Below are 27564 nucleotides of genomic sequence, written 5' to 3'. Positions count from 1 at the left end.
GGACCGCGAGATCGTGACCTGGCTGAAGTCGGATGCTTAACCGACTGCGCCACCCAGGCGCCCCTCCAGGTCCCAATTTTAAATTCTTGGGAAAAAGTTCAAGGAGAACAGCTCAGACCAGTTATCCATTCCTGTCAAGCATCTGTGGCCAGGAAACCATGGTCATGTGATTACCAGTCTGCTCAGCTGGGGCTATGAGAGCTGATGCTCAGGGATAGAGGGGAGTAGATGATACAAAATGGGACTGTCAGGTGGGTGGTAAGGAGAAAATCATCAGTATCTTTGATTTGCCAGGTGTGAAAACAGCTTATTTGCATACCACTTGCAGCCTGGAGATGACATCTGTTTCCTGGCCCATCTCTATTAATCCTGCTGGCTTTTTTTTCTGTTTTTCACTTTGTCTCTGAATCATTCTTTCACCTCCTCCCTTTCCTTCTCCTCATTTCATTTTCTCTCCTCTCTCAGCTGATGCTTTAAAAAGTAACATGATACATCTGATGGTGGAAGAAGCACTGTCGGAATCCAAGACCAGTCTGTCATTCAGACTTGCCCGGTGCTAGACCTTGGGCAAGTCACTTAGTCGCCTTTGGCCCTGGTTTCATTTTCTGAAAATGAATGGAGCTAGGCTAGATGCTGAGAGAAACCTTAGGGATCACCTTTTCCTGGATGCTAAAGATCTTTCTACTCCTAATGTCGTTCCACAAGCATGGCACCCATGGCAGACATTATTAATTGATTGTACCATGCTTCCTTGCTGATCCAGGACTGTGTTTAGAATCCTCCACAACAGTCCAGGCAGCCACTGCAATCACTTGGAGGCAACCCACCTGTGAGATGTAACTAATTAGCCATCTCTAAGCAAGAACTGGAGGCCAGATAGCTACAGTCTTTTCTTCCTCTAACTTTCCTTAGAGAGATGGGATATGCGAAGCCATTGTTCCTGATTCCCTGGAATTTTGAAGGGAAAAATAAATAAATGCCCTCTTCTGCCCTTTTCTTCCCAATTATTCATTCTTTTACAAAAACTGTTTGCTTTCTAACCTCTATCCAATCCAGCCTTTAATTTCTCCTGTGGCTGAAGAATCGACAGTTCTTTCAGCAAAGATGAATCAGCCATGTTTGTCTGGGAGCCTCAGAATTAGACTGGCTCACTTTGCAACTGTGTGGTGGCAGGCAACAGTGAGAGTTATTTTACTTTTTGAAAATATGTTTTCTGCAGTTATATTTGGACTGGAAAAAAGATCCTTGCAGTCTCAGCTCAAATGATATTCAATGTTCCTAATTGCTATTACCCTCAAATATGATAGTGAGTGAGGTCACATCTTCAGTTTACATTTCTCATCTATATTTACAAATGACACAGCTTTGGAACATCTGCTCTGCCTACAGAGCACTCATTTTTGCAGATGATGCAGCTGTAATGGCTGGTGGCACAATTGTTTCCTCGACGACAATGCTAGGAAACATCTCTTCCTTTCTGCCTTTCCTGCTGGATGCTGTTTTTTAAGTTGCCTTCTGGAGTTCATTTCTCCAGGAGACATGGGCCTAAACTTCTAATGCAGAATTTTTTTTTTTTTTCTGCCGAAAGGCTTCTTCCTGATAGTTACTGAAGGCAGTCTCCCTGTGGCAGGGACACCTTATATAACAGCTCTGTAGGTAGAAAAGCTACAGGTCTAGAACTAAAGGAGACAAATGTAAAACCTTTGCAAAGATCACACCTGGGATAAAATCTGTATCTCTAATGCATAGGCACCCAGTGCTGGCTTTCTAGTCAAAATAATCCTTGGTGTTGGTAGAGAACATGGCCATCCCATTTTATTCCTCCTTGGAAAAGGGTAGTGCTCTAGATGAATGAGGAAGAGTGGGGGTATGGTTCATACAGACTGTATTTAAATGCTTTCCTCTTGTTGTTATTTATTTCCATATCAAAATATGATAATAAAGGGACGCCTCGGTGACTCAGTCGGTTAAACATTTGACTTTTGGTTTCAGCTCAGGTCATGATCTCATGGTTCATGAGTTCGAGCCCTGCATTGGGCTCTGTACTGACAGTGTGGAGCCTGCTTGGCATTCTGTCTCTCCCTCTCTCTCTCTGCCCCTCCCCCATTTGCACTGTCTCTAAATAAATAAATAAATAAACTTTAAAAATTAAAAAAAATACAATATAATAAAAGTGAGGACTTTTATACTTTCATTTCTGGAGCTAACCGTCCATTTGCAGGAAATGTAGAGGACAGAGGAACATGTTGAATTGCATCATGAGCGTGCATTGGCCCAGTCCAGACTATGGAAACTCCATAGCTTATTCATCAGATATGTTTTAAGGAAACAAAAGGAATGGAGGGGACAATTTGGAGATTAAAAAACACTTAAAAGACATGGTGACTAAAGGATTAATCTATGACAAGGGGGATAAAACTATTTAAAAATGATTTCTTGGCTTAAGCCAAACCATAATTAATGGGATCTTATAGATGACTTGATTTTGCCCTCATGTGTTACAGAGAAGGAACATGGAGCCCATGCAGGCAAAGCGATTTATTTCATGTCTAAAAGGGAGCAGGTGAGAGAACCGTGGTCAGAATCCAGATCTCCTGGCTCATGTGTGAGGCTTCAACTACCTCCCCTGAGTATGATCTTTATCATACATTAATTTTATCTTGAGTTCACTGACATAGATAAAATCACAGTAGAGTTGACTACATATTGGAGATTCTTTGTGTTAATCTGCTCTGTTAATTGCTTTTCAAGCAGATTGGCTCTGGCTTTGTCCTGTGTATAATGGCTGTAAGCCCAGGAGCTGTTACATTCTCTGACTTATGGATTCACAGAATAAAGTTAGTCTTTTGCTTTTTACTTGCTTTGACATTATGAAGTTAGTTTTATTGTTCAGCACTATTAAAATGCTCTAGAGTTGCAATTAAAGCTATAAAATAATCTTTACCTTTGTTATTAAATTTCATTTTTCCCCAATAGTTCTGGCACTGATTTAAGTTACTTATTTTCACATGTGTAGCACTTTTTCTTAGAGAATTCATTCTTAAATAGACTAGATGTTTTGAAAAGGGGAACTGTTTGGTGTAGGTTGGCATGAAAAATAACCAGTTAAATTCTCAAATTTCTGAATAAAGACATGTATATCACTACCATACAAGCAATTTGGCCAACAAATTCACTTTACTAAAATACATTTTGGGTTAAATTATTCAATATTTCAATCCAGTTTGAGAGAAAATAGATTTTAATGAAGGCTATATAATATGCTATATTTTACAGTGACATGTTTGTCATAGATTATTTGTCCTTTTGAAAAGAACCAGGATTTGAGGCTCAATTACAAGTAATTAACAATCCAACCAATGTGCCACAAGAAACACTTAATTTCTCTTGATATTTGTTAAGAAGTTAACAATACATGCCACTAGTTCACTGGTAATGGTTCTAACAATTATTTACTGTGAAAATAATAGCATTAACAATTCAGGGTGGAAGACAGAATTGAATGTTATTTATCTTGAGGGTAATAATGCATGTTTTTAACTTCAAGAAGCTGTGCATTTATAATTATACTGGAGCAAGAGGTGTGGAAAATTACAAGCTAGATAAACTCGACTTCAAGAAAGCTGTTCTTTCTTCAGGGACCATCAGAGAAGGAGAGAGGTTCCCATCGCTTAAAATATCATTACATTCTCAGTTTTCCCTTGGTCATCCAGACGAGCCCCTCCCAACTCTTAGTGTCACAGTGTTTTGTGGAGACTGCTGCTCCAAGTCAGGCCCTCCATTCACTTCCTTCCTCCCTCCCCAACTCCATCAGTGATGAGTGGAAAATGCCTTCCTTGTACTCACCTGTGAAAGGAAACTTCGGGTCTCCTTCAAAAAAGGTTGATCATTGATATTCAGATTTGGAGAGCTCATGGACTAGTAAAATGAAGAATTTTGGAAGCCCAATTTAGATTCGCAAACTTTTAATCTTGTCAACTGAGGGCATCGCTACACCATGCTGCCATTAGCATTTAGAAAAGCAAGGAAATGTTCACACCAAAAATGGAGGATTGTCCATTAGACCCAGAAAAGCAATTGATGAAAATACACATACATGCACACAATTATAGTTATATTTCTTGCTTTGTCTTGGTTAGGTGAAAACTGCATTAGATTGGAGTGTGGACGAGCGTTGGAAACCTTGTGTTGAGTGATTTAAAAAACATGACATCTTTAAAAGGTGGACCTTTTCAAGTTTGTTAAACAATGTTAAACATCTTGGGTAGGGGCCTCACCTTATGTCCTCCCCTATGTTGAGGCAGGATACATTTGTGATTAAGGACATCAACCCTGAATCCAGAATGCCTAAATGTGTATGATATTATATATCGTGTAAGAGATTTATTATGAGGATTTGGCTCATGTGATTATGGGGGCTGAGAAGTTCCACCATCTGCAGGGGCCAAGCTAGAGACCCAGCAAAGCCCATGCTGTAATTCCAGCCAAAACTGAAGATTTAAGAACCAGGGAAATGGGTGGAGTAAATCCCAGTCCAAGGGCAGAAAAATTATCCTTACACAAATTAGCAGGAGGGGAGCAAATCCTCCCTTAAAACAGAACTCTGATTTTTGTTCTGTTCGGGCCCACCCACACTGGGAAGGGCCACTGACTTTACTGAGTGCATCAGTGCAAATGCCAATTTCATCTAGAAACAGCCTCACAGACCACACAGAAATGATGTTTAATCTGGCTACCCCATGGCCCAACAAATTGGCATATACAATTAACTATCACCTGTATCTTCCTGATAGTAGCGTTGTGAGGATGAAATGGGTTTATATTTGTAAGCAGATAGGAAAGTAGTGGACTGCGGGGAACATTCAGTAAGCGTTAGTGTCTGGCACACGGCAGGTACTCAAATTAATTGAATGAGTGTAGGAAGGATAAGTTTCATGTCTATGGTAGGATGCTTTTACTGTGGTCTCTTGTCTTTCAAGTACAGGCAGTTAGGCAGACACACATGGCATCTCCCTCTGACTCCCACCAAATGGTGTACAGTCTGTCCTAGGCTCCTCTATCCAGATTCCTGTGGAGACTGTGCTGAGTAGGCTCTCCCAGGTGGGGAGAGCACCAGCATTCTGGGCCCCTCTTTTGGGCACTCCTACTTCTGGCCAGACATCTCAAGACTCTGTTGCTAGTTACAGATTGTCCTCGTGACTAGAAGGATAAAGGAAAATCCATTGCCAGTGCTGAAAATTATGTCTAATGATTTTTATTATTATTAGATAAACCAAGGCATTGGGAAATAGAAATGGAAATTTTGTCAATGGAATAGATTTAAGCTTAACATAAATAGATCTTACTACTTTATACCAAATGAGAGAAAACGTGGTCTTATCTAAATTGTAGAATTTTTTAAAATAAATGCTATCTTGATATGAGCATCTATGTAAACACTAAAGCAAATAAACTGCTAATGAAAATTATTTGCTATGAACATACTGGCTATCTTTTTGAGTTTTGGTGCTTCTAAAAAGTTTGCAAATCATTTACTCAGAATAAGTATTTCTCTTTCTTTCCTTCTTTCTTTCTTTCTTTCTTTCTTTCTTTCTTTCTTTCTTCCTTCCTTCCTTCCTTCCTTCCTTCCTTCCTTCCTTCCTTCCTTCCTTTTTCTTTCTTTCTCTTTCTTTCTTTCTTTCTTTCTTTCTTTCTTTCTTTCTTTCTTTCTTTCTTTCTTTCTTTCTTTCTCTTTCTTTCACCTTAAAGGCAATTAGTTTTTTATTCAGTCCTAAAAGAGTTGGCTGAGAATTTCTTTTTCTAAGCATCTGAATTAACAAATCCTGAAGTAGTGATATTCATTATTAATGAGGTTAGACTTCTATAGTAAAACTAATGCCTGACCCAGGCATCAATGAACATGAATTAAGGATTAATAATAATATTTTTTATTAATATGGGGAGCATATTCTGCTTCTTGGCCCCCACACAGATTTTGCAGATTTTTGGTGTTTAGTTGTAAGAAGGACATCAGTATCCATGAAGCATCACACAGCCTTCCCATTTTTCTTATGTCTCCATTTAGTGGGGGAAACAACCAAGTTATTGATATTATCATTTTACCTAAATTAACTTAATGCCCCAAGAAGGCACTAGAGCCAGTCAGTATAATGATGGTCCTTTCCGTTTGTTATACAGAACTTTACAGATTTCCTAGCGCTCACCCTTATGCTATCCCAAGCGATGAATGTCAGTAGAGGAGGTCATGAAAAAGTCTGCTAAAATACACCGTGACAGGAGCCTACCAGAGCAGAATCTGCCAGCTATTTAATTTCAAAGAACATGTTTTCAGATTCCATGATGGATTTAGTCCACTTACCAGTTCTTTGGTTTTTCTGTATCTGAAATCGCTCAAGGGCAATGACTTTAAACTCTGAAATGATCTTCCGTTAAAATCCCCTCAAGGTGTTCAGAGCAGTGGCTCCTTGGGATATTAGCTAGTATCATGCAAAAAAGAAACAGAACAAAGAGTTCCACAGTCAATTAGTTTGGGGATTTTCTAGATTAAACATAACTTTTGTTTACCCTAAGACTTTTGGAGACTTTATGTACTTGTTTGCATGGTGACTCCCTGGTAAGAGGTTTCCTAAGCTATTTTGAATATAAAACCATTTTCCCCCCAGATTGTCTCATGGAACCAATATTGATGGGAACAGTTGTTGGGACATGGTGCCTTTGCTTATTCTTGGTTTTAGAGACTGTCAGGTTGTGTGGATGTCTCTAATACAGGATTATTTTCTTTTCAATCTAACAAAATACTCCGTGAGATGCAAAATGAATGGGAAGGTCTCTGCCTGTCATGAGCAACATTGTAGATGATACAAGAATGGGACTGCAATTTGAAAACATTTAAGAGTACAGAGTTTGGCCTATGACCATACCATTTGGACTTTAAATGTGATACTAAGTCTTAACCTTCTCTTTTTGTGTCCGTGTATGTTTTGTGCAGGCACTTATGTGTTTTGTTGACTGTCACAGACTTTATAGATTTTTAATTTATTAATTGATAGTTTATGCATTAAATGATTTATTATTATATATACATGTACATAATTTTTATAGAATTGCACAAATATGATCCTGGAATATACATGGGTTTCTCCTTTTTATCGCAGCCTTTCCCTCCCCTAGCACACATTTTTAGTGTGCTTCCTGCATTAACTTACATATTTTGATGATTAGTTATTTACTTAACATATCTTTATTTGATTTTGATATTAAAAGAGTACTGGTTTCATAAAATATATTGGAAACATTTTCATATATTTAAAAGGCCCAAATTAGTTTGCTGAAGTTAGCATTGCCTTGTTTTTTTTTTAAGTTAAGTAGAACTCAGCTGAATATATCTGGTCCTGGTGCCGTTTTCAATAGTCCTCCTTTTTCCTATGTTAACTTGTTTAGGTTTCTCATTTCTGGATTGATTTTGATTACGAAGGTTATTCATTTATGTATGTGTATTTATTATGAGAAGATATGTGTACATGAGAAGAGAAGCTCTGTCTCTGCCTTCTCTCAGCAGTTCAGCCATAGCTGTAGTTAGATTTGTGTGTCTGATTTGTAAGGAATTCTAATGGGAAAGTGTTCACTTTGCCACTATGCCAAGTAAGTCATTTCCAAAACCACATGATTGCTTGTGGAAGTAAGCAGACTTCAGGGGAGAAATCTAATGCAGAAACTCGGTAAGTCTTACGAATGCTAACAAAGCCAGGTGGATTAACCAGGTAGTGGGGAATTATAGTTGGAGACAAAGGACTCACTGTAAGAAATGTGAACTAGTACTGAGACGTTAGAATAAGTTTACCACAAATTGGGGGTATAATATACTGTTATCATAGTTTAGAAAAAAGACATGACTCTGAAATCTCTTAGTCAGATTTTGTGTTCCTTGCTGACAATCATGATAAGTAACATATATTGTACCAGGATGTGTTCCAAATATTTTCCATGGGTTAATGCCATTAGGGCTCAAGACAACCTGTGAGACAGAGATTAATACTGTCCACATTGTGAAATGGAGAAACTGGCACAGAGAGGTCTGTAACTTGCCTAAATTAACACAGCTGGAGCAAGGCAGGGGGGCTGTGAACCCAGATCTCACAGCCTTCACTGGAACACTTGACCTCCTTCCCAGTAAGGATTACAGCTTGTTAGTCTTTATAAGGGAGTGACTATCCAAGAAAGGATTTGGAGGCATAAATGGCTAAGTGATTGAGCAAATAAGGGAGATAATTGGCTAGAATTTTAAGCAGAAAGGGAAAAGTACTCTAAAAGAGCTAAAAATGGAGAGTTGTAGGAACAATGACATCTTAACTATGGGACTGTCACTTAGAAGTGGTTTACGTTTACACTTTTCAACATGGCATGAAGCCCAGTAATATGCCTTTTGCCCAAATTTCTAAGCCCCTATTACTGCTTTTCATTTAGTTCATACTTTCCTACATCTTTAGTTTTTCTTGCCTGATGGATTAAAATGGTCTCAACTCTCCTCAGGGCCGTTAGAATGAAATAGTAAAAAAATAGGAAGGTTTGGCAAAGTTGACTGATAGGATTGTCCTGTTTTGGAGGATCAGTTATTGGTGGTTAATTGCGTTTTCTATAGTTGAGCTTAGGCCGACTAGGGGGTGAGGCTTTTAAACTTATAAGTGACCCCATCAGAAGGATCGAAGGAGCAGGAGAGGAGAGACACTCCAAGTCCCATTGATTTATTTCTGATTCAGATGGTTTTAGATGTGTGTGGTGATCTTATCCATAAGAGGAGGTCATTGTGTCTGTCCCACCTGCCACACAGGGTTGGTGATGACAGAATTGGAAGGGGATGAGGCTATTATTTATAAAACTGAAAAGGTATGAATAACCTGTATCTTAATAGTTGGAGGGCAGTTAAACAAATTATAATACCATGTCTTAGTGGGAACAATTTTCAGCCTTATCCAGTATGAAAAAATGCTTTAAAACAATGTTAAAAGACCAGAGATGCAAAAAAAAAAAAAAGTTGGATGTGAAGTACAACCACAGGTCTGAAAAGCACATAAACCAAAGCTCTTCCAAGAATGAAACCTGAAAGAACTATTCACCACAGTGTGAATTGTGGTTTCCTTGATGTGGCGGGACATGCATGGGGAGGTGGCTGAGGGACACATGGGATTCTTTTCCTTCAACTTTTCCATCTTTTCCAAATTTTCTGTACTGATTACACAAAGTGAGGTTTTAGAAAATGAAAGAGCAAATGTATTATGATGGGGGGAATCAGTTTTATTTTTAAATCTGTTTCACAAAAGATTCGAAAGCAATAAACTTTTTTTTTTTTAAGAAAATAGCTGTGAAACAGCTTTGAAAGTTAAAAAGCTTCTGTTGAGGCAGTAAACAGAACCTTCTATTTGCTGGCATCACTTCAAGGAGTGGCAATTTGATTCTGTTTAACTGGCATATTGAAAAAGCCCCAGGAGAAATCACATTAGGAAGAATGTCCTAAGCACCAAACTTCAGAAGTGTGGATTTGAGGTGGATGCTTCAACATGGAAATGATGCTTGGTTCATCTCTTTTGACCTTCTGGGAATCGAGGTCTCAGTGATTTAGAGCTGTGCTCAATAATGTCTGCTGAAGCAGCACCAAAGAGAGACTCATCGTCAAACTCACAGGGGCAATGACCATGTGGGCTCCTGTCTGCTGGGGTCCCTCTAGGAGGATGTAGCCCACCCTGGACCTGGAGATGGAGGAGCAGAGAGCCTTGGATCTGAAATCAGAGGAGTTGAGTCATACTCAGCCATGGGGTAACTCTCCTTGTGACCTTGGCCAAGTCGGCATTTAACCTCCCTGGGCAATGGTTTGCTCACCTGTAAAATGGGGACGATGACCTTTATCCTCTACCTCACAGGTACTGTGAGGAACAAGGTGGATGAGGGAATGAAAAGATGCTGTAAACTGTAAGGGGTTCCACAGATGTGTGGGATTGTGACAGTATGTGATCAGCAAGACATTTCTGAGTTTTGACTAGCATTCGGGGCCTCTGAGGAAGCCTCTGAGTGCATCCATGCACCCTGGGCTGAACCAGTATTGACAATGACAGCAATACCAGTATTGACAATGACAGCAATACCAATAATAGTACTGTGTGCCAGGCACTGTTCTAAAGACTTCACATGTATCACCTCATTTTAACACCTAAAACAATTTCATGGTAATGTAGGTACCTTGACATAGGTACCGTAATAGTCCCCATTTTACAAATGAGGGAGAGGCACAATAAGGTTAAGTAGCTTGTCCAGGGTCACACAGCTAGCAAATGGAGCAGTAGGATTTGAATCCAAGCCATCTGACTCTGAGGCCTAATAGAAAGCTGCAGGTATTTCTCTCTGAAATATAAAGAGGAAGGGTTTGGGATGCTTACTGATGTGTATTAGCTGGTTGTCTTAGTTTCTTCTATTCAAGAGCTGCTGTTGATCAGGTTTGCTTTTCGTTGAGTGTTGCAGTTAAGAAAATGGGCTGGCAGGCAGTGAGCAGGACAAAGTGCATGGCTTCATGACCCTGGTTGGAAATGGGTCATGCCTATAGCTAGGCCACCTGTGGGAAGGCTTCCTTCTCAGTGTCTCCAGCAGTCAAAGGAAGGAAGCGCTGAATGGAAAAAGACTGATTATGACTGTGTTACAGGAGTAGTTTGAGGAAACTAGGAAGCGATTCAGGGCCGCAATGGGAGGCCCTTTGAATTTGACTGGAGAATATTTCTTTATATAAATATAAATATAGAGAACGTGCAGGAAGGTCAGAGAGAGGGAGAGAGAGAATCCCAAGTAGGCTCTTCATAGTCAGTGCAGAGCCTGAAGTGGGGCTTGATCCCACGAAGTGTGAGATCATGACCTAAGCCAAAACTAAGAGTCAGACGCTTAACCAGCTGAGCCACCCAGGTGCCCCTGTGCCAATTATTATTCAGTCTGATATTCTTACAGGAATGACTGTTTGCTTTCCTGAAGCTTTGAAAACCATGCTTTTATCTAAGCATGGCACAAACCAACCTAGTTTAAAATGTGTGTGTCAATTGTCTATGGAATGGGGTTCATGTCTCCTTGGGAAGGGAAGAAATGACTCATTTTAACTTTTCATTATTTTGAGGGTCTTTAGCTCGCTTTCACTTATTTCCAACTTAAATCCATCTCTGTTCCCCATCTATCTTCAGCCAGAGCCTCCTTAAATCTCTTAACATTTAAGCTACTTCCCTTTAAATTTCTTTAGGTTACTAGTCCCTTGGTGGGATACACTATCCAAAGAGAAGGTAATTGTTGGCTTGTCCCTAGAACGAGTGATATTTGGGGGCACCTGGATGGCTCAGTTGGTTGAGTGTCTGACTTCGGCTCAGGTCATGATCTCACGGTTCATGGGTTCAAGCCCTATGTCGGGCTCTGTGCAGACAGCACAGAGCCTGGAGCCTGCTTTGGATTCTGTGTCTCCCTCTCTCTCTGCCCCTCCCCCACTCATGCTTTCTCTCTCTCAAAAATAAAAATAAGCATTAAAAAATGAAAAAAGAAGAATGAGTGATGCTTATGATATTCACAAAGGATAGCTGTTCGGGAGCTTGTGCAGGGAAACACCACTATCTTTCATCTCCCTCTCTTGTATGTGGGATATATGATTGCTTTTTGTGCATTTTTTTGAAGATCATTACTGTATTTGTCAGCAAAGAATAGTTCATATCATTCTAAGTAGAAAAAGTTAACAGTTTTGGAATACAGAGAGGGGTGGATTGGAGAGTTAGTAGGATTTCATTGAGAAAAAAAAGAATTCAGTAATTTGATTGGAAGGTGCCTTCTTTTTTTTTTTTCCTTGAAAAATGGGATTTAAACAGAAGAGTCCAACCTGTTTCATAGCAACATTCCACTGTGTCTGCTGCTATTTGCTGGTGTGGCTTTGTTTCTACTCTTGCAAAGCCCAGTATTCTCTTCAGATAACTTCCTCTGAGTCCCAGGTACTATGTTTGAATTTTTATTTCACAGCTTCTCTGTGAAATTCCAAACAAACATACTGACTTGGGCTTCTTTTTTACTGTCTTGATGGTACCCTCTCACCATCATTTCTGCTACTCTTTAGTCATGGTACCTCATGCTACATCTCTTCTTATATGCCCATTCCACAGCCCCCTACTCTCTACCTCGGTTAGTTTTCTGTGTAACTGTGTAATACTACTTGGTAGTATTTCTGTGTAACAGATTACCACAAACTTCCTGGCTCAAAACAACATGAATTTGTTATTTCCCATTTCCCATGGGCACAGCTTCTTTGGATCCTCTACACAAGGTCTTATAAGGCCTCCATTGTGGTATCAGCGGGGCTGTGTTCTCATCTGGAGGCTTGACTGGAGAACGATCTACTTCCAAGTTCACTCAGGTTGCTGGCAGAATTAATTTCCTTGTGGCTTCCATCTGGAAGGCCCTGGCTTCTTGCTGGCCATCAGTGGGAGGCCATCCTCAGCTCCAAAAGGCTGCTCAGAGTTCCTGGAGACTGCCTGCAGTTCTAGAAGCTACCCACAATCCTTTGCTGCATGGGTTTTTTCAGTATGACCTCTTAATTCATCAGGCCATCCAGGACAGCAAGTCTGCCAGCAAGACCGAGTCTTAGATTATATAAACACAAGTGGGTATCCCATCACCTTTGCCATATTATATTGGTTAGAAGTAACTCACAGGCTCTGCTCTGCTCATACTCAAGATGAGTTACACAAAGGCGTGACCACCAAGAGACAGGGATCATGGGAATACTGTAGAGTATGTCCAACACACTCTTATATCTAACCTATATCAAACTTCTACTTCACTGCCTTTTTTAAAATTTGGTTTTGCCCTACTTCTCCTAATTTACTTTTCCCTTCTTAATAAATCTACCTCCATTTGCCCCTCAAAATTTTCTTTTCCCTTTCCATTCCTTCCTGATACAACATTACTTAATACAGACATATTTTATTTATTAGCATAGACATAATTTTAAAATCTTGTGTATAAAGCAAAAGCAACTTTCATTGAAATAAAGAGTGCTTAACTGTGTTTTGGCTTCTGAATCCTTAGCTAATTAAAGCTGTAGAGATTCACTTCCCAGGAATGAGGGACACAATCCTGTATTGTTTCAGTTATTATTGCTGCACAGCAAACCACCCCTAGCTTCGTGTTGTAAAATAACAACCATTTTGTAATGCTCATGGTTTCAGGAATCCAGACAGAGCAAACTGAGGATGTCTTGTCTCTGTTCATGATTCCTGGGGACTCAGCAGAGAAGACTGAAACAGGGTGACTCAAGTGTTTAGGGACTAGAATTATGTGGAGGCTTCTTCATTCACATGTCTTGTGCCTGGGCATGGATGACTGGGAAGCTTAGCTCACCTAAGACTATTGACTGGAGTACTTACACATGGCCTTTCCATGTGGTTTTGGGCTGTTCACAGAGTGGTGACTGGTTCTAGGAGGGAGAGTGAGGGAGCATATGGAGAGCAAGCCTTCCAAGAGGCCAAGTGAAAGCTGCCTGGCCTTTTGTGATGGTAGCCTTGGAAGTCATATGGCAATGCTTCTGCCTTGGTTGAACAGTCTCAAGCCCACTCAGCTTCAGGTGGGGACATAGACCTCACCTCTCAATGGGAGGCATATAGGAGAATTTGCAGCCATTAAAAAAACACATATACAGGGGCACCTGGGTGGCTCAGTCGGTTAAGCGTCTGACTTTGGCTCAGGTCATGATCTCACAGTTCGTGGGTTCAAGCCCTGTGTGGGGCTCTGTGCTGGCAGCTCAGAACCTGGGACCTGCTTTGGTTTCTGTGTCTCCCTCCCTTTCTGCCCCTCCCCAACTTATCCTCTATCTCTCTGTCAAGAATAAATATTAAAAAATAAAAAGAGTAAATGCTTTAAAAAAACACATATACAAACACAAACATATTTAAAGGACTACATTATCCTGAACTATGAGAATTGAAAGGGATCATAGAGGATGATCTATTTCAGTCTTCCACTATGGCTCAACTCCTTTTTACAACTGTCCAGTCACCCCATGCCTACACTACTTCGGGGAGTTTTCTTCTGGTCTCTGTTGTCATCTGTTCCCACCCCTTTCCAGTCTGTTCTATTCTTTATTCTGTAGCCAGAATGCTTGTTCTGAAACACAGATTTGCTCCTGTACATCATCCACCCTCACCTCCCCACCTCACCCCACTCTACTACAAACCAGATTTTCTAACTTCAGCTCCCCTGGGCTCGTTTGTTTCTGTCAAATGTTCTGGCTAACGTTTTTTAGCCAATAATGGAGAAAGCTCTAGAAGTACCTGTTCTTTCTTTTTTTATTTTTAACTTAAAATATGATTTAAGGGTGCTTAGCCATTTCTGGGGTCATCAGCACCATCAGTACTGCAGAACCATGGAAAAGGGGATCAGAGCATCATCAAGCAGGATGTTGTTTCCCTTCCCTAGCATGATATTTCCAGCTTTTTGATCAGTTGTGTCCTTGCCTCCTTTCCTGTGAAGCTCACCATCTTGTGCCCTCTCTCCTTGCCTTTCTGCCTGCAGGTTCACACAGGAAATGTGGGTGCTAATAGTCTGCTTTCTCTGTAGGTGCTTGTAGTGACACTGGGTCTTGTGAGGTGTCTCTAGTTCTAGGGTGAATGTGAGTAGTTTTACTTTCAGAAAGAAAGATGCCACTGCTGCCATCCTTCCCAAACACAAGCAACCTCGTTATTCTGCTGGAGATGACTTAGGGTCCTGAACACACATTTGCATCAAGATTCACGGTCCTTTCATTTTGCCTTTTGGGTTCTCTGATGAGGTTTATTTTGGTGTCATTGGCCTTGGCAGGTAGTTACATTCATCTTTGATTTTCTAGATTGTGAGTTTCCCAGTCCAGCCCTCATTGGTGGTACAGAAAAAAAGATTTAAGATACACAGGTGTCTTCGGCATCTTTGCTTAGGTATCATTTCATCAGAGACTGTGGCTCTCAGTCCAGCCCTGTAGGTTAGCTGTAGTATTTGCATATGTGTCATTACTTAACCTTATTGTCTAAATATGTTTAATGAGTCTTCTGTGCTGGGGTGGAAGCTCTGTGAGATCCCAGTGGTGCCTGTCTTGCCCACCCCTTCTCTCCAGGACCTACCACAGCAGGCACTAGATGATCATCTGATACCTGACTATGTGGTATTTTGTTTGACAGGAACAGACAATCTGCAGATAACAGTCAGCCCAACCTCGGAGTCATTTCCTCATGGGAAATTGTTACCGATTTCACCAACATGGCCTTTCTCAGAAGTCCCGTCTTCCTCGGCAGTGGCCAGAATCAAGAATGTGCTGGCACCCTCCCCTGACAACACTAGCGTGCTGCAGTTTGCCCGAACGCCTCTGCCCAAGACACACCGCAGAGCCAGGGCTCACGGGGACTTCTCTTCTTCCCTTTACCAAGGAAGTGGACATAGCGCCTCCCTTGAGCCTTCCAAGGATTCCACCGAGTCTCTCGTCCCACCAAGACCTCAAGGGGGAAAAGACACAGCCTCCGTGTCAGGTTTGCCTCACACCAGCATGCTCCCCTCATTGTCCACTATCCCATCTCAGCCAGTCGGGGTAGGGACTCCTTCCATTTCACCACAACATTCCCCAAGACCAGACATTCTTTCGTTTCTCCCTCCACATCCATCCTCTTCATTGGCTCCTGACTCACCTCATTCCATCATCTTTTCCAAGCCAGCCGAACGACCCACCAAAGTCCCTTTGTTTCCCCAAACAGCTCCAACTGGCTCCTTTTCAAGTGAGAGCATAGCTAATTCCCCACACCCATTTGCTGGGGAAATGAACCACACTCTGTCCAAAAATGCCCAGGATTTGATAGGCATCCCTCATCTAGGTCTTTTTGGATACTCAACAATGCGGCATCCTGAGCTGCCCCCCACAGAGGGTCCTCACACAGCAGGCTCCCCCACACCTGAGTTTTTGAGCTCTGTGGCAGAACTGTCCCATCTGTCTCCTCCACCCCTAGTGCCTGGAAGTCTTCTTCAGCTTCCAGATGGAACTCCCTCATGGTCAGTGTTGGAAATGGCTTCAAGTCGTACATCCACACAGCCGGTTGAAGCTGAGGTGGCTGAAGGAGTGCATGGTGGGGTGTCTTTGCCGATTTCTAAGAGTGTGGTGGCCGCAGCAGTGACCCAGGAGGCTGTGTCTTCACTTTTACAGACTGCAGAATCAGTGGCAGTGGAAACAACCAGCAGAAAGATAGCCCTTGCTACCGCAAATGACACCGCTAACCCACTGCATTTGTCAGGGGCTCCAGAGAATTCTGAAGGGCTCCTCCTTGTAGCAGAACACACATCGTCCTCTTTGGTGCCTTCTCCTCTGCCTCTCACCACAGCCCGCAGAGGGCAAGCCATCCTTTCTGGGACATCCAACAGCACAGCAGCAGACTTTCCTTCTGCACCCACCTTTGTCCAGTTGGCACAGAACCATGCCTCTCCTTCCACCATGCCCAAAATGCCAACTCCTCAAAAAGAGGGCAGCGGTGGATCCCCCCCGACAGTGGCTACAGACTTCCCCTTCTCCAGCAAATTTCCCAATCTTCTTTCCACAAACTGGGCATTTCCCCTGCAGAAAGAAGATAGTGTGACAGCTGTTTTAAAGAAAAACGAAAAGGCAAATTTGACAGTTGATCTCCAGATCCTTCCAAGTAAAGAGATTCCAGGTCATCACACTGTAAATGGGTTCACCTCTGATTCTAGCCTGGATCATATTTCATCTTTTTTCATTACAACTCTAAGAACAAACCTCCTTCCTTCAGAATTACCTCTACCTTCCATCCCCTCTGCACAAAGCACCCAGAGTATGTCCCCATCCCCTAGCTTGTCTGACATCAAGCCAGAGACTTATGCAGCTGTGATGGACCATTCTCAGTTGCCAGTTTCAACTTCCCAACAGGTGACAGCATTTCCCTCATCCACTGAGGTCTATGATTTCTCAACAACGAGACATGTGAAAAAGCCAGCAACCACAGATGTTTTCTGGAGTTCTCTTTCAGCAGAAACTGGATCTCTCTCCACAGAGCCGATGATATCTGGCTTGCTGCAGCAAACAAATTATTATTTAAATGGGCACACAATTAACTCCACCAGTTGGGAAACTCATTCAGCTTCAGCTACTCCTCCCAGTGGTTCAACTTCAGCTGCCAGTACAATAAGATCTTCAGATTTTAGAGAAACTGCTGGGCATTTAGTGACTGCAGAAGGCTCTAACATTCAGCGTCCAGTCCTTAGTATAAGCACCAACCAACCTATTCAACAGTCAGAGGTCACCATGGTTGGAAACCATACAGACTTCTTGTCAATAACCAATAACAACTATTCCAGAGATTTTCAAACAGCTGAGATTGAAGATTACCCATCCACAAGCCAACATGCTGTGTCTCATCCCCATCTACAGCTGCCTGCGCATTCAACACATACTCTTTCACCAGCTTCTCCAAGTCTGACTTCCACAGCTAGCTTGCAGGAAATACTTTCAGATAAAACGGATTCAGTTCTCCCAATTTCTGGTGACATCTACCCATCTCCTGTGATAAGTGTTTCCACACCATTCCAGAGTATCTTGAGATACCATTCTACTGCTGAATCTCCTCCTCTATCGACCAGGGCCCCATCCACAGTGCTGCTGGCTTCTCAGCACCCTGAGAAATGGACAGGTGCAGCCACTCATGCAGGTAGTTTGTTTCCCCGTACTCCCAAAATTGGTATGACTGTTTCTGTGGACAAGCATCTTCAAGTTCAACACAGATACCCAGTTTTGCTTAGAAAGAGCAGACACACACTATTGGGATGATGAATGAGTTAGCAGCCCCAAATAGTTGTGCCCTTGATCCTCTGCTGACTTGATTCTTTTGAAAGTACAGTCTCCAACTTACAATGGTTTGACTTACCATTTTTCAACTTTATAATGGTGCAAACGCATTCGGTAAAAATCATACTTTGAATTTTGAATTTGGATCTTTTCCCAGGCTAACAATAAGTGGTACAATCCTCTCTGGTGTTGATGGGCAGGGCAGTGAGTCAGACCTCCCAGTGAGCCACGAGATCATGGTCAACAATGATACGATTACAACCATCCTACACCCATACAACTATTCTGTCTTTTAGCACAGTATTCAATAAATTACCCAAGTGAGTCAACACTTCATTATAAAATAGGCTTGTGTTAGATGATTTTCCCCAACTGTAGGCTAAAGTAAGTGTTGTGAGCATGGTTAAGGTGGGCTGGCTAAGCTAGGATGTTTGGGAGGTTAAGTATATTATGTGCATTTTTGATTTATGATATTTTCAACTTATGGGTTTATTGAGACATAATCCCATTGTAAGGTGAGGAAAATCTGTATTAAGAACTTAAATGTCCTTATTACCAACCACAAATTTCTTTCCACACCACCCTTCCCCCCACCAATCACAGGTTTCTGTCAGTGGCATTCTCATTATGGGTAATTGACTTAATGAACCTAGAGCTGTTTTGCCTAAATCCCAGAGCAGAGACTTTTCACCTCAGCAAACTCATATGTTACATCCATTCATCACCACACCAAGTGACATGTGTACTGTGGGCCAATGACAGACTTTGTTTTTTCTCTTTGCAGTAGACCCCTCGGTGTCGTCCAAGGCGGAACCAACAGCAGCATCAGCAGCTATGTTGTTACTGGGGAAATCAAGTCCACCGGCGCTGTCTGCAGCCCTGGTTGCCAAGGGCACTGGCAGCAGGGCTTCGGCCATGGCCTCGGGATTAGTCAAGAGCAGTTGGACCACTGCCCTAGCTAAAAATGTCACAAACAACGCAGCACCTGGCCCAAGGACGACACCGGGGGCAGTGCCTCCGGCCTTCTCATTCACACCAACCTACATGTTTTCAAGAACGGCACACACCGGGAGTGCTCACACAGCCATGCAAGGGACCACGGGCGCCGCCTCTGGCCTGTTGTCCACAACACACCTCCCCAGGAAACCACAAGCCATGCACACAGGCCTCCCAAACCCCACCAACCCAGACATGCTGAAGGCATCCACCACACGCCCACTGACAATCACAGCAGCCTTGACATCCGTTACTGCCCCAGTAAGGGCCACCCGGTTGCCACCTTTGCCAGCAGAAAATATAGATGCTGCGTCGACTGCCATGGTCACAACCGGCAAAATGGCATCCAACCTGGAGTGTCAAATGTCCAGTAAGCTCCTGGTGAAGACAGGTAAGAGTCCACTGTCCTGATTTTATTTGAAAGTGGCAAGCACGTGCTGGTCTCAGAGATGTAGCAGAATTCTTTGATTTCTCTGAGATCGGTGGTTCTCAACCAGGGACAGTTGGCTCCTTCTCCCCCCAGAAGACATTTGGCCATGTCTGGAGACATTTTTGGGTGTCTACAACCTGGAGGGTAGGGAGGGTGCTACAGGCATGTAATGAGGCAGAGACCAGGATGCTGCTAAAAACCTACAGCACACTGGATGGTCCTACAGCAAAGAATAATCCAGCCTCAAATGTCACAGTGATGAGGCCGAGAACCCTGATCCTTCTCAAGTGGCAGAGGAGAGGGGGAGCTTTAGGTGATACAGATTCTAGGCCTGGGATCGGTCCTGATATCAGAGGCCCCAGGGAAACTGGTTCTGCCAGCGAGTCTGAGAAAACAAACCTGTAGCAATTTTTGCCTGTAGAGCAAATCAGTAATGTCTCACATGAATGAATGAAATGATTAGTAAAATATCAAATCTTGGAAGCACTACAGAATTCAGAGAGGCTTTTGTGATGTATTCTCTCAGTCGGCAGATAGTAAAAGTACAGCCACACGATGTGGGTGCCCAGGATTTCTTTTGATGTTGAAAAAGAGGCCTTGAAAAAGTTGGGTGGTATATGCTTTCTCTTTAGCCCCCACCGCCCAGTTGCAGCAAAGCAGGCCAGGAAGGCACAGGGTGCTTTTAATAGTGTGGTAGTGTTTGCTATAAAAAGCATTAGACACAGTATTTGAAAGAGCATGCCAGTGCTGAATGCTCGCATCCCGCCTTCCCCTTCACCCTACAAAGGATTAAATGAAATTATATCTGGAGACATACCCTATTTGAAAGTGGGAAATTGTGAAACTAGGCATAGCACAAAGTACAGTATCTCTTTCTATTTCTCCAGAAATTATACCATCTGGTTTTCCACTTCCCCTTCACTGAGAGGCAGGCAACCCCAACTACCTAGATGCAGAAGTCTGGAACGTTCTCCCCCCTCCTTCATCACCATCCCTTTCACCCCACCTGGTCAACCACCGGTGCCCTCAGTCTTACCTCCTTGAATCCCCCTTCCTCCTCCCCAACTGCCTCTTCCCTAGTTGACACTGTCGTCATCACTCAATTTCTGCAACAACAACCAAATTTATCTGTCTGCCTTAGACTATCCCCCCCTCCAATCTGTTCTTTAGTTTGCAGCCAATGGAACTTTCTAAAATATATGCCTTGGCTGAAAACCCTTCACTTCCCATCACCCTCAGGACCAAGCCTAAACAGGTATCCTGAGGCTTCACTTCTCATCCCTGTGTCTTTGCACTTGGTCTTTTCTCTGCTGGGAGTGTGTGTGTGTGTTTTGGGGGGGGGGGGGAGGAGGGTGGTCCCTCTCCCCTGGGCCTAGCATACTTCCCTTATCCTTTAGGACTCAGTGGGAACATCAGGAAACCTTACCTGATCCCCACCCCCTTGCCCAAGTCTGAGCTGGATCCTCCTCCTGGGGCTTCCAATGGCATTGTAGGCTTCCCTTCAAATAGCACCTGTCACATTCAGTCACAGGTGCCTACCTTCCACCCCAGCTCTCCATCCCCATCTCTGTCCCACTTATGAGGTGGGGACTGTATCTTCCTGATTCAGGGGTGTTTTAGGCCGTAGGACCCAGCTCAGGGCCTGCCCTTAAGCAGGCTATCAGGGAACACTGTTACAGGAGTTTTCTTGCATGCAGACGCATCAAGGACCAGGTACTGCTGAACCTAATTTTCAAAGTCAGAGTCAGCGTTAGTCAGACATGAAGTGCAGCCAGCCTGTTAGCTCTCCCCACTAGGGTCAGGCAAGTACTAGGTCCTTCCTTCTTTGGACTTGAATGGGACCAACACAGCTATTACCCTGGCCCACCGCTCTCATTGGTTGGACCTGTGCTCACCAGTTTTACTCAGAACTTACAGGAGGTAGAGGGTGGAGAGGAGAGGAGGATCATTACTTACCCTGATTACTGTGCTTCTGTTTGATCCCACAGTTCTCTTTCTGACCCAGAGGAGAGTGCAGATCAGTGAAACCTTGAGGTTCAATGTAGCCAAAGGGCTCACGCAGGCATTGCGGAAGGCTTTCCACCAGAATGACGTCTCGGCTCACGTAAGCCTCTTGCTTTTGTGATTAGACTAAGCCGTCCACATCTTCCTCTTGGGCCCAGAGGATGCTAGACTGTTTTCCTCCTCCCTGGGTATAGTAACCATACTTGTCAGAAGTAGAATCTTTCTTCATTTTGGCAAATAGCTAATGTGTGGTGACTAGAGAAAAAGGTCAGATTTTAAGATGGAAAATTGAGGTTAATTGCCTTATGTCTAATCTTTTTTTTTTTTCAAGCCTGGATATACTGTTTTGAATTGTCCCATTATCCAGTTGTTTAGGGAAATCTAATATTGTTAGTGTAATTTTCAAGAAACCATCCATTGCTTTTCCCTCTATCTCCCTCAGCATTGTAAATAGTTGGTGATTTATTTCTGGACATTTAAAAATTATTGTAAATTGAGTCCAACTTTGCTTAGCCAGCAGCAGACAGGGAAATGAACAATTTTTTTCTCCTCCAAGAACTTTAATGCCAAGTACTATTTAACAACTGCAAGCTGATTTTGATGGTATATCCAAGTGATGGAAGCCTTGCTTTACACTCTTTTGGATTGATTCCAAGTTTTAAAGCCCTAAATGTGATTGGCAGTCGGGAGACAACCCTTTTCACCACTAAAAAATATTGCTCTGGCTTTTTCCTTTGATGTTTTGTTCTACAGCTGCATTCAGCTTCGTGGTCTCCATGACCACACCAAGGACTAGGAATGAGGTTTGGTATGTAGTTTATCGGTCATTGTCAATCTCTTTTATATAATTCTGAGAGGGGTAAAAAAGGAAAAAGAAAGAAAGAAAGAAATAAAGAAAGAAAGAATGCATTTCATGAGAGGCATCTGTGGTTTCTGCACCAGAAACTTTATTTGAAAGTTGAAAATGTGAGTATTTCTATTTGGTCACCTGACATGTAATTTTCACTAAACTTCAGTCATTTGTAAACTATTCACAGTTTTTTCCCTTTTCTGTATACCATCCCAGACCACTGTGACAATTAGTTATGAATTCAGGGTTTGTTTGGTTTTTTTAAGTTTATTTACTTTGAGCGAGAGACAGCGTGCAAGCATGAGCACGAGTAGGGGAGGGGCGGGGGGGCTCCTCCTGCTAACAGCAGACTCCATGCTATTAGCACAGAGCCCGACACGGGGCTTGATCTCACGAACTGTGAGATCATGACCTGAGCCAAAGTCGGACGCTTAACCAACTGAGCCACCCAGGCACCCTGTGAATTTGGTTTTTAAAAATGAGCTCATTTTTAAAAACTTAAATACCTTTCTTTTGAAAGGATGTTTGATATTAGTGCCATAAGTGGAAATGAAGATCATCTGCCACAAACATAAGGTAATCATAAAAATGAGTATAATGGTAACAGCTTATTACATTCAAGCTAGACATTGTTACTTGCAGAAGGCTCTAAGGCTGATGATGTCCCTTGTGTCCCTTTGTTCAAAAATATGATTAGCAAGCATTAGAGAGGTGTTAAAAATAAATAATCCCCAAACTGAGACTTCCTCCGTGGGGTAATTGGGATTTGAGTCACTTTCTCACTGGGCGATCTGGTATTGTTTAATGCTGTGTCTGTGTTACATGCAGAAGTATCTCTTGTTCCACCTACAGTCATCTTGAACACCACCTTTAGGTCACAAAGTGGCAGAGAGCACACAGTGTGGAGGAGGCAAAAGCATAGCCGTCTGTCACAAAACCAGTTTTCTTGGTTTCTCTGACAAATACACGTGACATTACTAATGCAAATGCAAGAGTCGGAGTGTGTGTGTGGGAGGGAAGCGTGTGTTTAAAACACCCTGGGGGGTGCCTGGGGGGCTCAGTCATTTGAGTGCCCAACTCTCGGTTTCAGCTCAGGTCATGATCTCATGGTTCGTGAGTTTGATCCCAGCATCCAGCTCTGTGCTGACACAAATTTTCTCAACAATAAATACTTTTTAAAACTCAAAAAACGAAACAAACCAAAAAAAAAAAAAACAAACAAACAAAAAAAAAAAAAACAACTCCACCCTGAACTGTTATAAAACACTAAGAAGGCAAAAGAAAACAAAAATAAAATGTAAAGCCTCAAAAATCTTCCAGTTGGGTCACAAAGAGTTCAGCACATCAGTATCCCTTAGAACTCAATTTTAAGAGAGACTCTGTATAACCCATCCCCATCCTAACCTTGGCCTTGAACCAACCTACAAGCCAGCTTTTAAAGAGAGGAATTCACCTCATTTATTATCTGACTCCCTGTCCTGAAGGAGCCTCCACCTTATCTATCATTTCTGCCTTTTAATTTTCATAAACGATAAGAACTATAATAAAGCTATTCTTCCCAGCATTTCATCTCTGGAAATCTCTTTTACTGACTGTCTCCTGTCTGCCTTCTTGATTGACCATTGGTGCTCATAAGATCATACTCAGATATTTAAGGAATCAAGAAAACCTGGGGCACCTGAGTGGCTCAGTCAGTTGAGCATCCGACTTTGGCTCAGGTCATGATCTCATGGTCTGTGAGTTCGAGCCCCACATTAGGCTCGCTGCTGTCAGCTCAGAGCCCACTTCAGATCTTCTGTCCCGCCCCCCTCTCTTTCTGCCCCTTCCCTGCTCGCTGTCTCAAAAATAAACAAACATTTAAAAAAAAAAAAGAAAAGAAAACCCCCACAGATTTAATTCTATTCCATGTAGGTGTGATATAAATTGTATTTTCGTATTGTTTTGTATTCTGATATTTTGAGACCTGCCAATCCATGTGTGCTGTATAGAACTGTTAGAATATTTGTTGAATGAGAACATCGTATTCCACAGCCTTGCTAAATAACAGTTGTGGTTCTAAGAAATACCAACAAGAACTTAAAGCACCATGGAAATAAACACTGAGTTCTGGGTCCGTTTGTTTTGTAGGTGGACATTCTGGAACATTCTCATAACGTCACAGTTGGTTATTATGCTACCAAAGGGAGACTGGTATACTTGCCTGCCGTAGTGATTGAAATGCTGGGTGTTTATGGGGTCAGCAACGTCACTGCAGATCTGAAGCAACATACCCCAAGCTTACAGTCAGTGGCAGTACTTGCCTCCCCGTGGAATCCCCAGCCTGCAGGCTACTTCCAGCTGAGAACAGGCAAGTACCTATCCGTTCTGGGATTGGGGGCAGTACCAAGATGACACCCTGTTTAAAAAGGTCCGTGCCAGCTGCTCCATCATCTCTTAAAGCCCTTGTGCACTTTCCTCAAAGGGCCCTGCTAATCAACTGTCCAGTTCCCTGCACATGAGCCTAAAGTTCCCAACCCTGGATTTATTAGAAATGGTCCTTCGCTGGAGCCTTCCTTCCCAATTTATATAATCAGTACTTTATGAGCAACAAGTACTGTATTTTTAATTTTTTCCCCTGTATTCCCAGTGGATACTGATAAGAGCTAAGCATCCAAAATCTGTGCTTTGGAGCAACACGTTCTAGATGCCACTGAATCTGAATCTCCGAGTTTAGGCCTTAGAGTCTTTCTCTCAAGCTCCCTTGTGATTCTGATCATGTGGTTGGTGAACCACAAGAGTGGAGAAACCATCAAAATTGAAAGACTCCATCAACTTAGTGATGCAGGCCAACTGACTCTTTTTCCCCTTCCAAAGAAAGAGAAGACATGATCTTTCTTTGATTGTTTTTTTTTTTTTTAATCATTCTTGGAGCAGATGTCTGCATAATCCAACCAAATGATCACTAAGCCCTTTGCATTACAAGGAACCTCAGGTTTGATCATGCTTTTAACTCTTCTCTATTATAAATCATTTTAAGAGTCACTTCCAGCACTACAACTAACCCCTGTCAGTCCTTACTTGCCTGATTTCTCTGATGTCAAATCATGCTGTTTTATATGGTGATTGTTAAGTCCAAGGAACTAAGACACACAACTTTGGTGAGAGCGGATTGATTACTCTCATTCCAGTGCTGCAGTTTGTGAGCCAGTCTGACAACATCCAGTCCTGCAAGTTTGCTCAGACGATGGAACAGAGACTGCAGAAGGCCTTTCAGGATGCAGAGAGGAAAGTCCTGAATACCAAGAGCAATCTGACAATTCAGGTAAGGAGGAGGGCACTTCCACCATGTAGTTGACAGAGGCCAGCCATGATGCAAATGCTGGCAAGGGGACTTGCTCCCCTATTTCAAAACTGTCTGGTGTAAATGTAACTTTGTACTTTGGGCATGTGATGTAGACAGGAGGAGATGCCACTCTGGGCCACGGAGTCGAGTTGGTCCTGGCATTGATGAGAATGTCTGAAGTATGGCCATGACAGCAGGGATGCTGTTTTGCTATCTACCTGGTATGGTTTGGGATTTTGTATTTATTTTCCCATGTGAAGCTTCCTCGGGCCTTCCCAATACATTTACTATTTTAAAAATGAAACTAGCTATGCTGTATAAGATATAGTCTCATAAAATGAATCAAATATCTTGTAAAATGAATCCATTCTAAATAGCTAACTCATCAAGATTTGCCTATCTTGTGATTTGCATTGCATTATTTTCTTTTAGAGTTTATTTATTTGTTCATTGTGTGTGTGTGTGTGAGAGAGAGAGAGAGAGAGACAGAGACCGAGAGAGAGAGAGAGAGAGAGAGAGAGAGAGAGAGAGAGAGAGAGCACGCAAGCAGGAGCAGAGAGAGGGGGGGAGAGAGAGAATCCCAAGCAATCTCCACACTCAGGGCTTGAACTCACAAACCTTGAGATCATGACCTGAGCCAAAGTCAAGAGTTGGATGCTTAACCAGTTGAGCCACCGAGGCACCCCTGCATTGAGTTATTTTCTAGACATCCACATGCACAGTCACCCTAGTTTACACACACACACACACACACACACACACACACACACACACACACACACATTTTATATTTGGGGCTTACCATATGCCAGGACTGTGCTAGGTGTTTTAAAAATATTTTGCTAAATAATACTCAAGATATCCCACTGAAGTATTATTATCACCGTTTCACAAAAGAGGGAACTGAGAGAGAGGCTAAGAAACTTCCAGAAGGTCACATGGTTGGTAAAGAATGGAACAAAGATTTGAGTCAAAGCCCATAATCTTATTCACTATGCTATACTATGAAACTTTTGGCAAACACATGAATTCTTTCCCAGGAAAATCCTACTCCTAGTCTACTATATTTCAGTTTACTGGACTTACAGTAGACATGCCACTAAAGCTTTTCTCAGACCCACTTTTTGCAATTATATAGTTAACATCCCTCTAAAGTCAGATGCTTCTTAATGATATTCATGCAGCCCCCAAATTTCTCTGATTAACTGTACAACCCAATGTCTCTATTTTTACTGAACTAAATCCTTTGCAATTAAACCCAGTGGTTTTGAAATTGACATTTAGCATAAGTGAATTATCAGCAAAGCCAATACGATGTAGAAAGCATACAATTTAATTTGAACGAGCAGCTTTCCTTTTCTAGATTTATCCAAAGTGTACATGGAAGTATCTCATTATGATTTGGTTCATATTAGATTAAGATCTAAAAACGTGTCACAAACACAAGATTTATGTAAGAAGTATGACTCAGCTCCCTTGTGGGAGATCTTTTTCTTTCTGATTGGATTGTGATCCTCACAGGTGCATGATTCTAGTTAGGGCTCAGCAGCAAAACATATACTCTGATTGTATTCAGGAAGCACAGACCCAATGAGTGCCTGGTATTTATCAGGCACTGGGAGAGACATCAAGATAAATAAGCTGACTTTGTCCTTAAGAAGCCTCACTTGTGTTGTTGTATGTTAGTAATGGGCCATGAACTTTGTAAAGCAAGTAGCAAACTTCCCTTAGAAAAGACTATAACAGACAATTTGAAAACTGCATCTACATACATTTTATTTTATTTTATTTTATCTTATTTTATTTTATTTTACTTATTGTATTGTATTTTTATTTAATTTTTTTAGAGAAAGAGAGAACATGTGAGTGGGGGCATGGGAAGGGCAGGAGGAAAGAGAGAGAGAATCTTAAGTAGGCTCCATGCCCAATGTGGGGCTCAGTCTCATGACCCTGCAATCATGACCTGAGCCGAAATCAAGAGTCAGATCTTTAACCAACTGAGCCACCCAGGTGCCCCTGCATCTACATACATTTTAGATGCTCTTGAACATTTCAGCAACTCTTGAAATGAATGGATAATTGGGTGAGTTGTT

General features: G+C 42.2%; 1 protein-coding gene across 1 annotated transcript in view; it reads left to right on the top strand.

Moving 5' to 3' along the window:
• The window catches only part of KIAA1549L (KIAA1549 like), a 266162-nt gene that overhangs the window by 132954 nt on the left and 105644 nt on the right, over positions 1 to 27564 (top strand). The window contains exons 2-6 of the mRNA XM_053203322.1: positions 15210 to 15554; positions 18657 to 19256; positions 21284 to 21399; positions 24277 to 24496; positions 25317 to 25450. Of these exons, the coding sequence (XP_053059297.1) occupies positions 15210 to 15554; positions 18657 to 19256; positions 21284 to 21399; positions 24277 to 24496; positions 25317 to 25450 (1415 nt within the window). The remainder of the gene's footprint in view (positions 1 to 15209; positions 15555 to 18656; positions 19257 to 21283; positions 21400 to 24276; positions 24497 to 25316; positions 25451 to 27564) is intronic.

The sequence above is a fragment of the Acinonyx jubatus genome, chromosome D1, assembly GCF_027475565.1.
Source record: "Acinonyx jubatus isolate Ajub_Pintada_27869175 chromosome D1, VMU_Ajub_asm_v1.0, whole genome shotgun sequence".
Taxonomy (NCBI): Eukaryota; Metazoa; Chordata; class Mammalia; order Carnivora; family Felidae; genus Acinonyx; species Acinonyx jubatus.
Note: the sequence above shows the minus strand (reverse complement) of the source record. Positions and strands in the feature narration are given on the sequence as shown.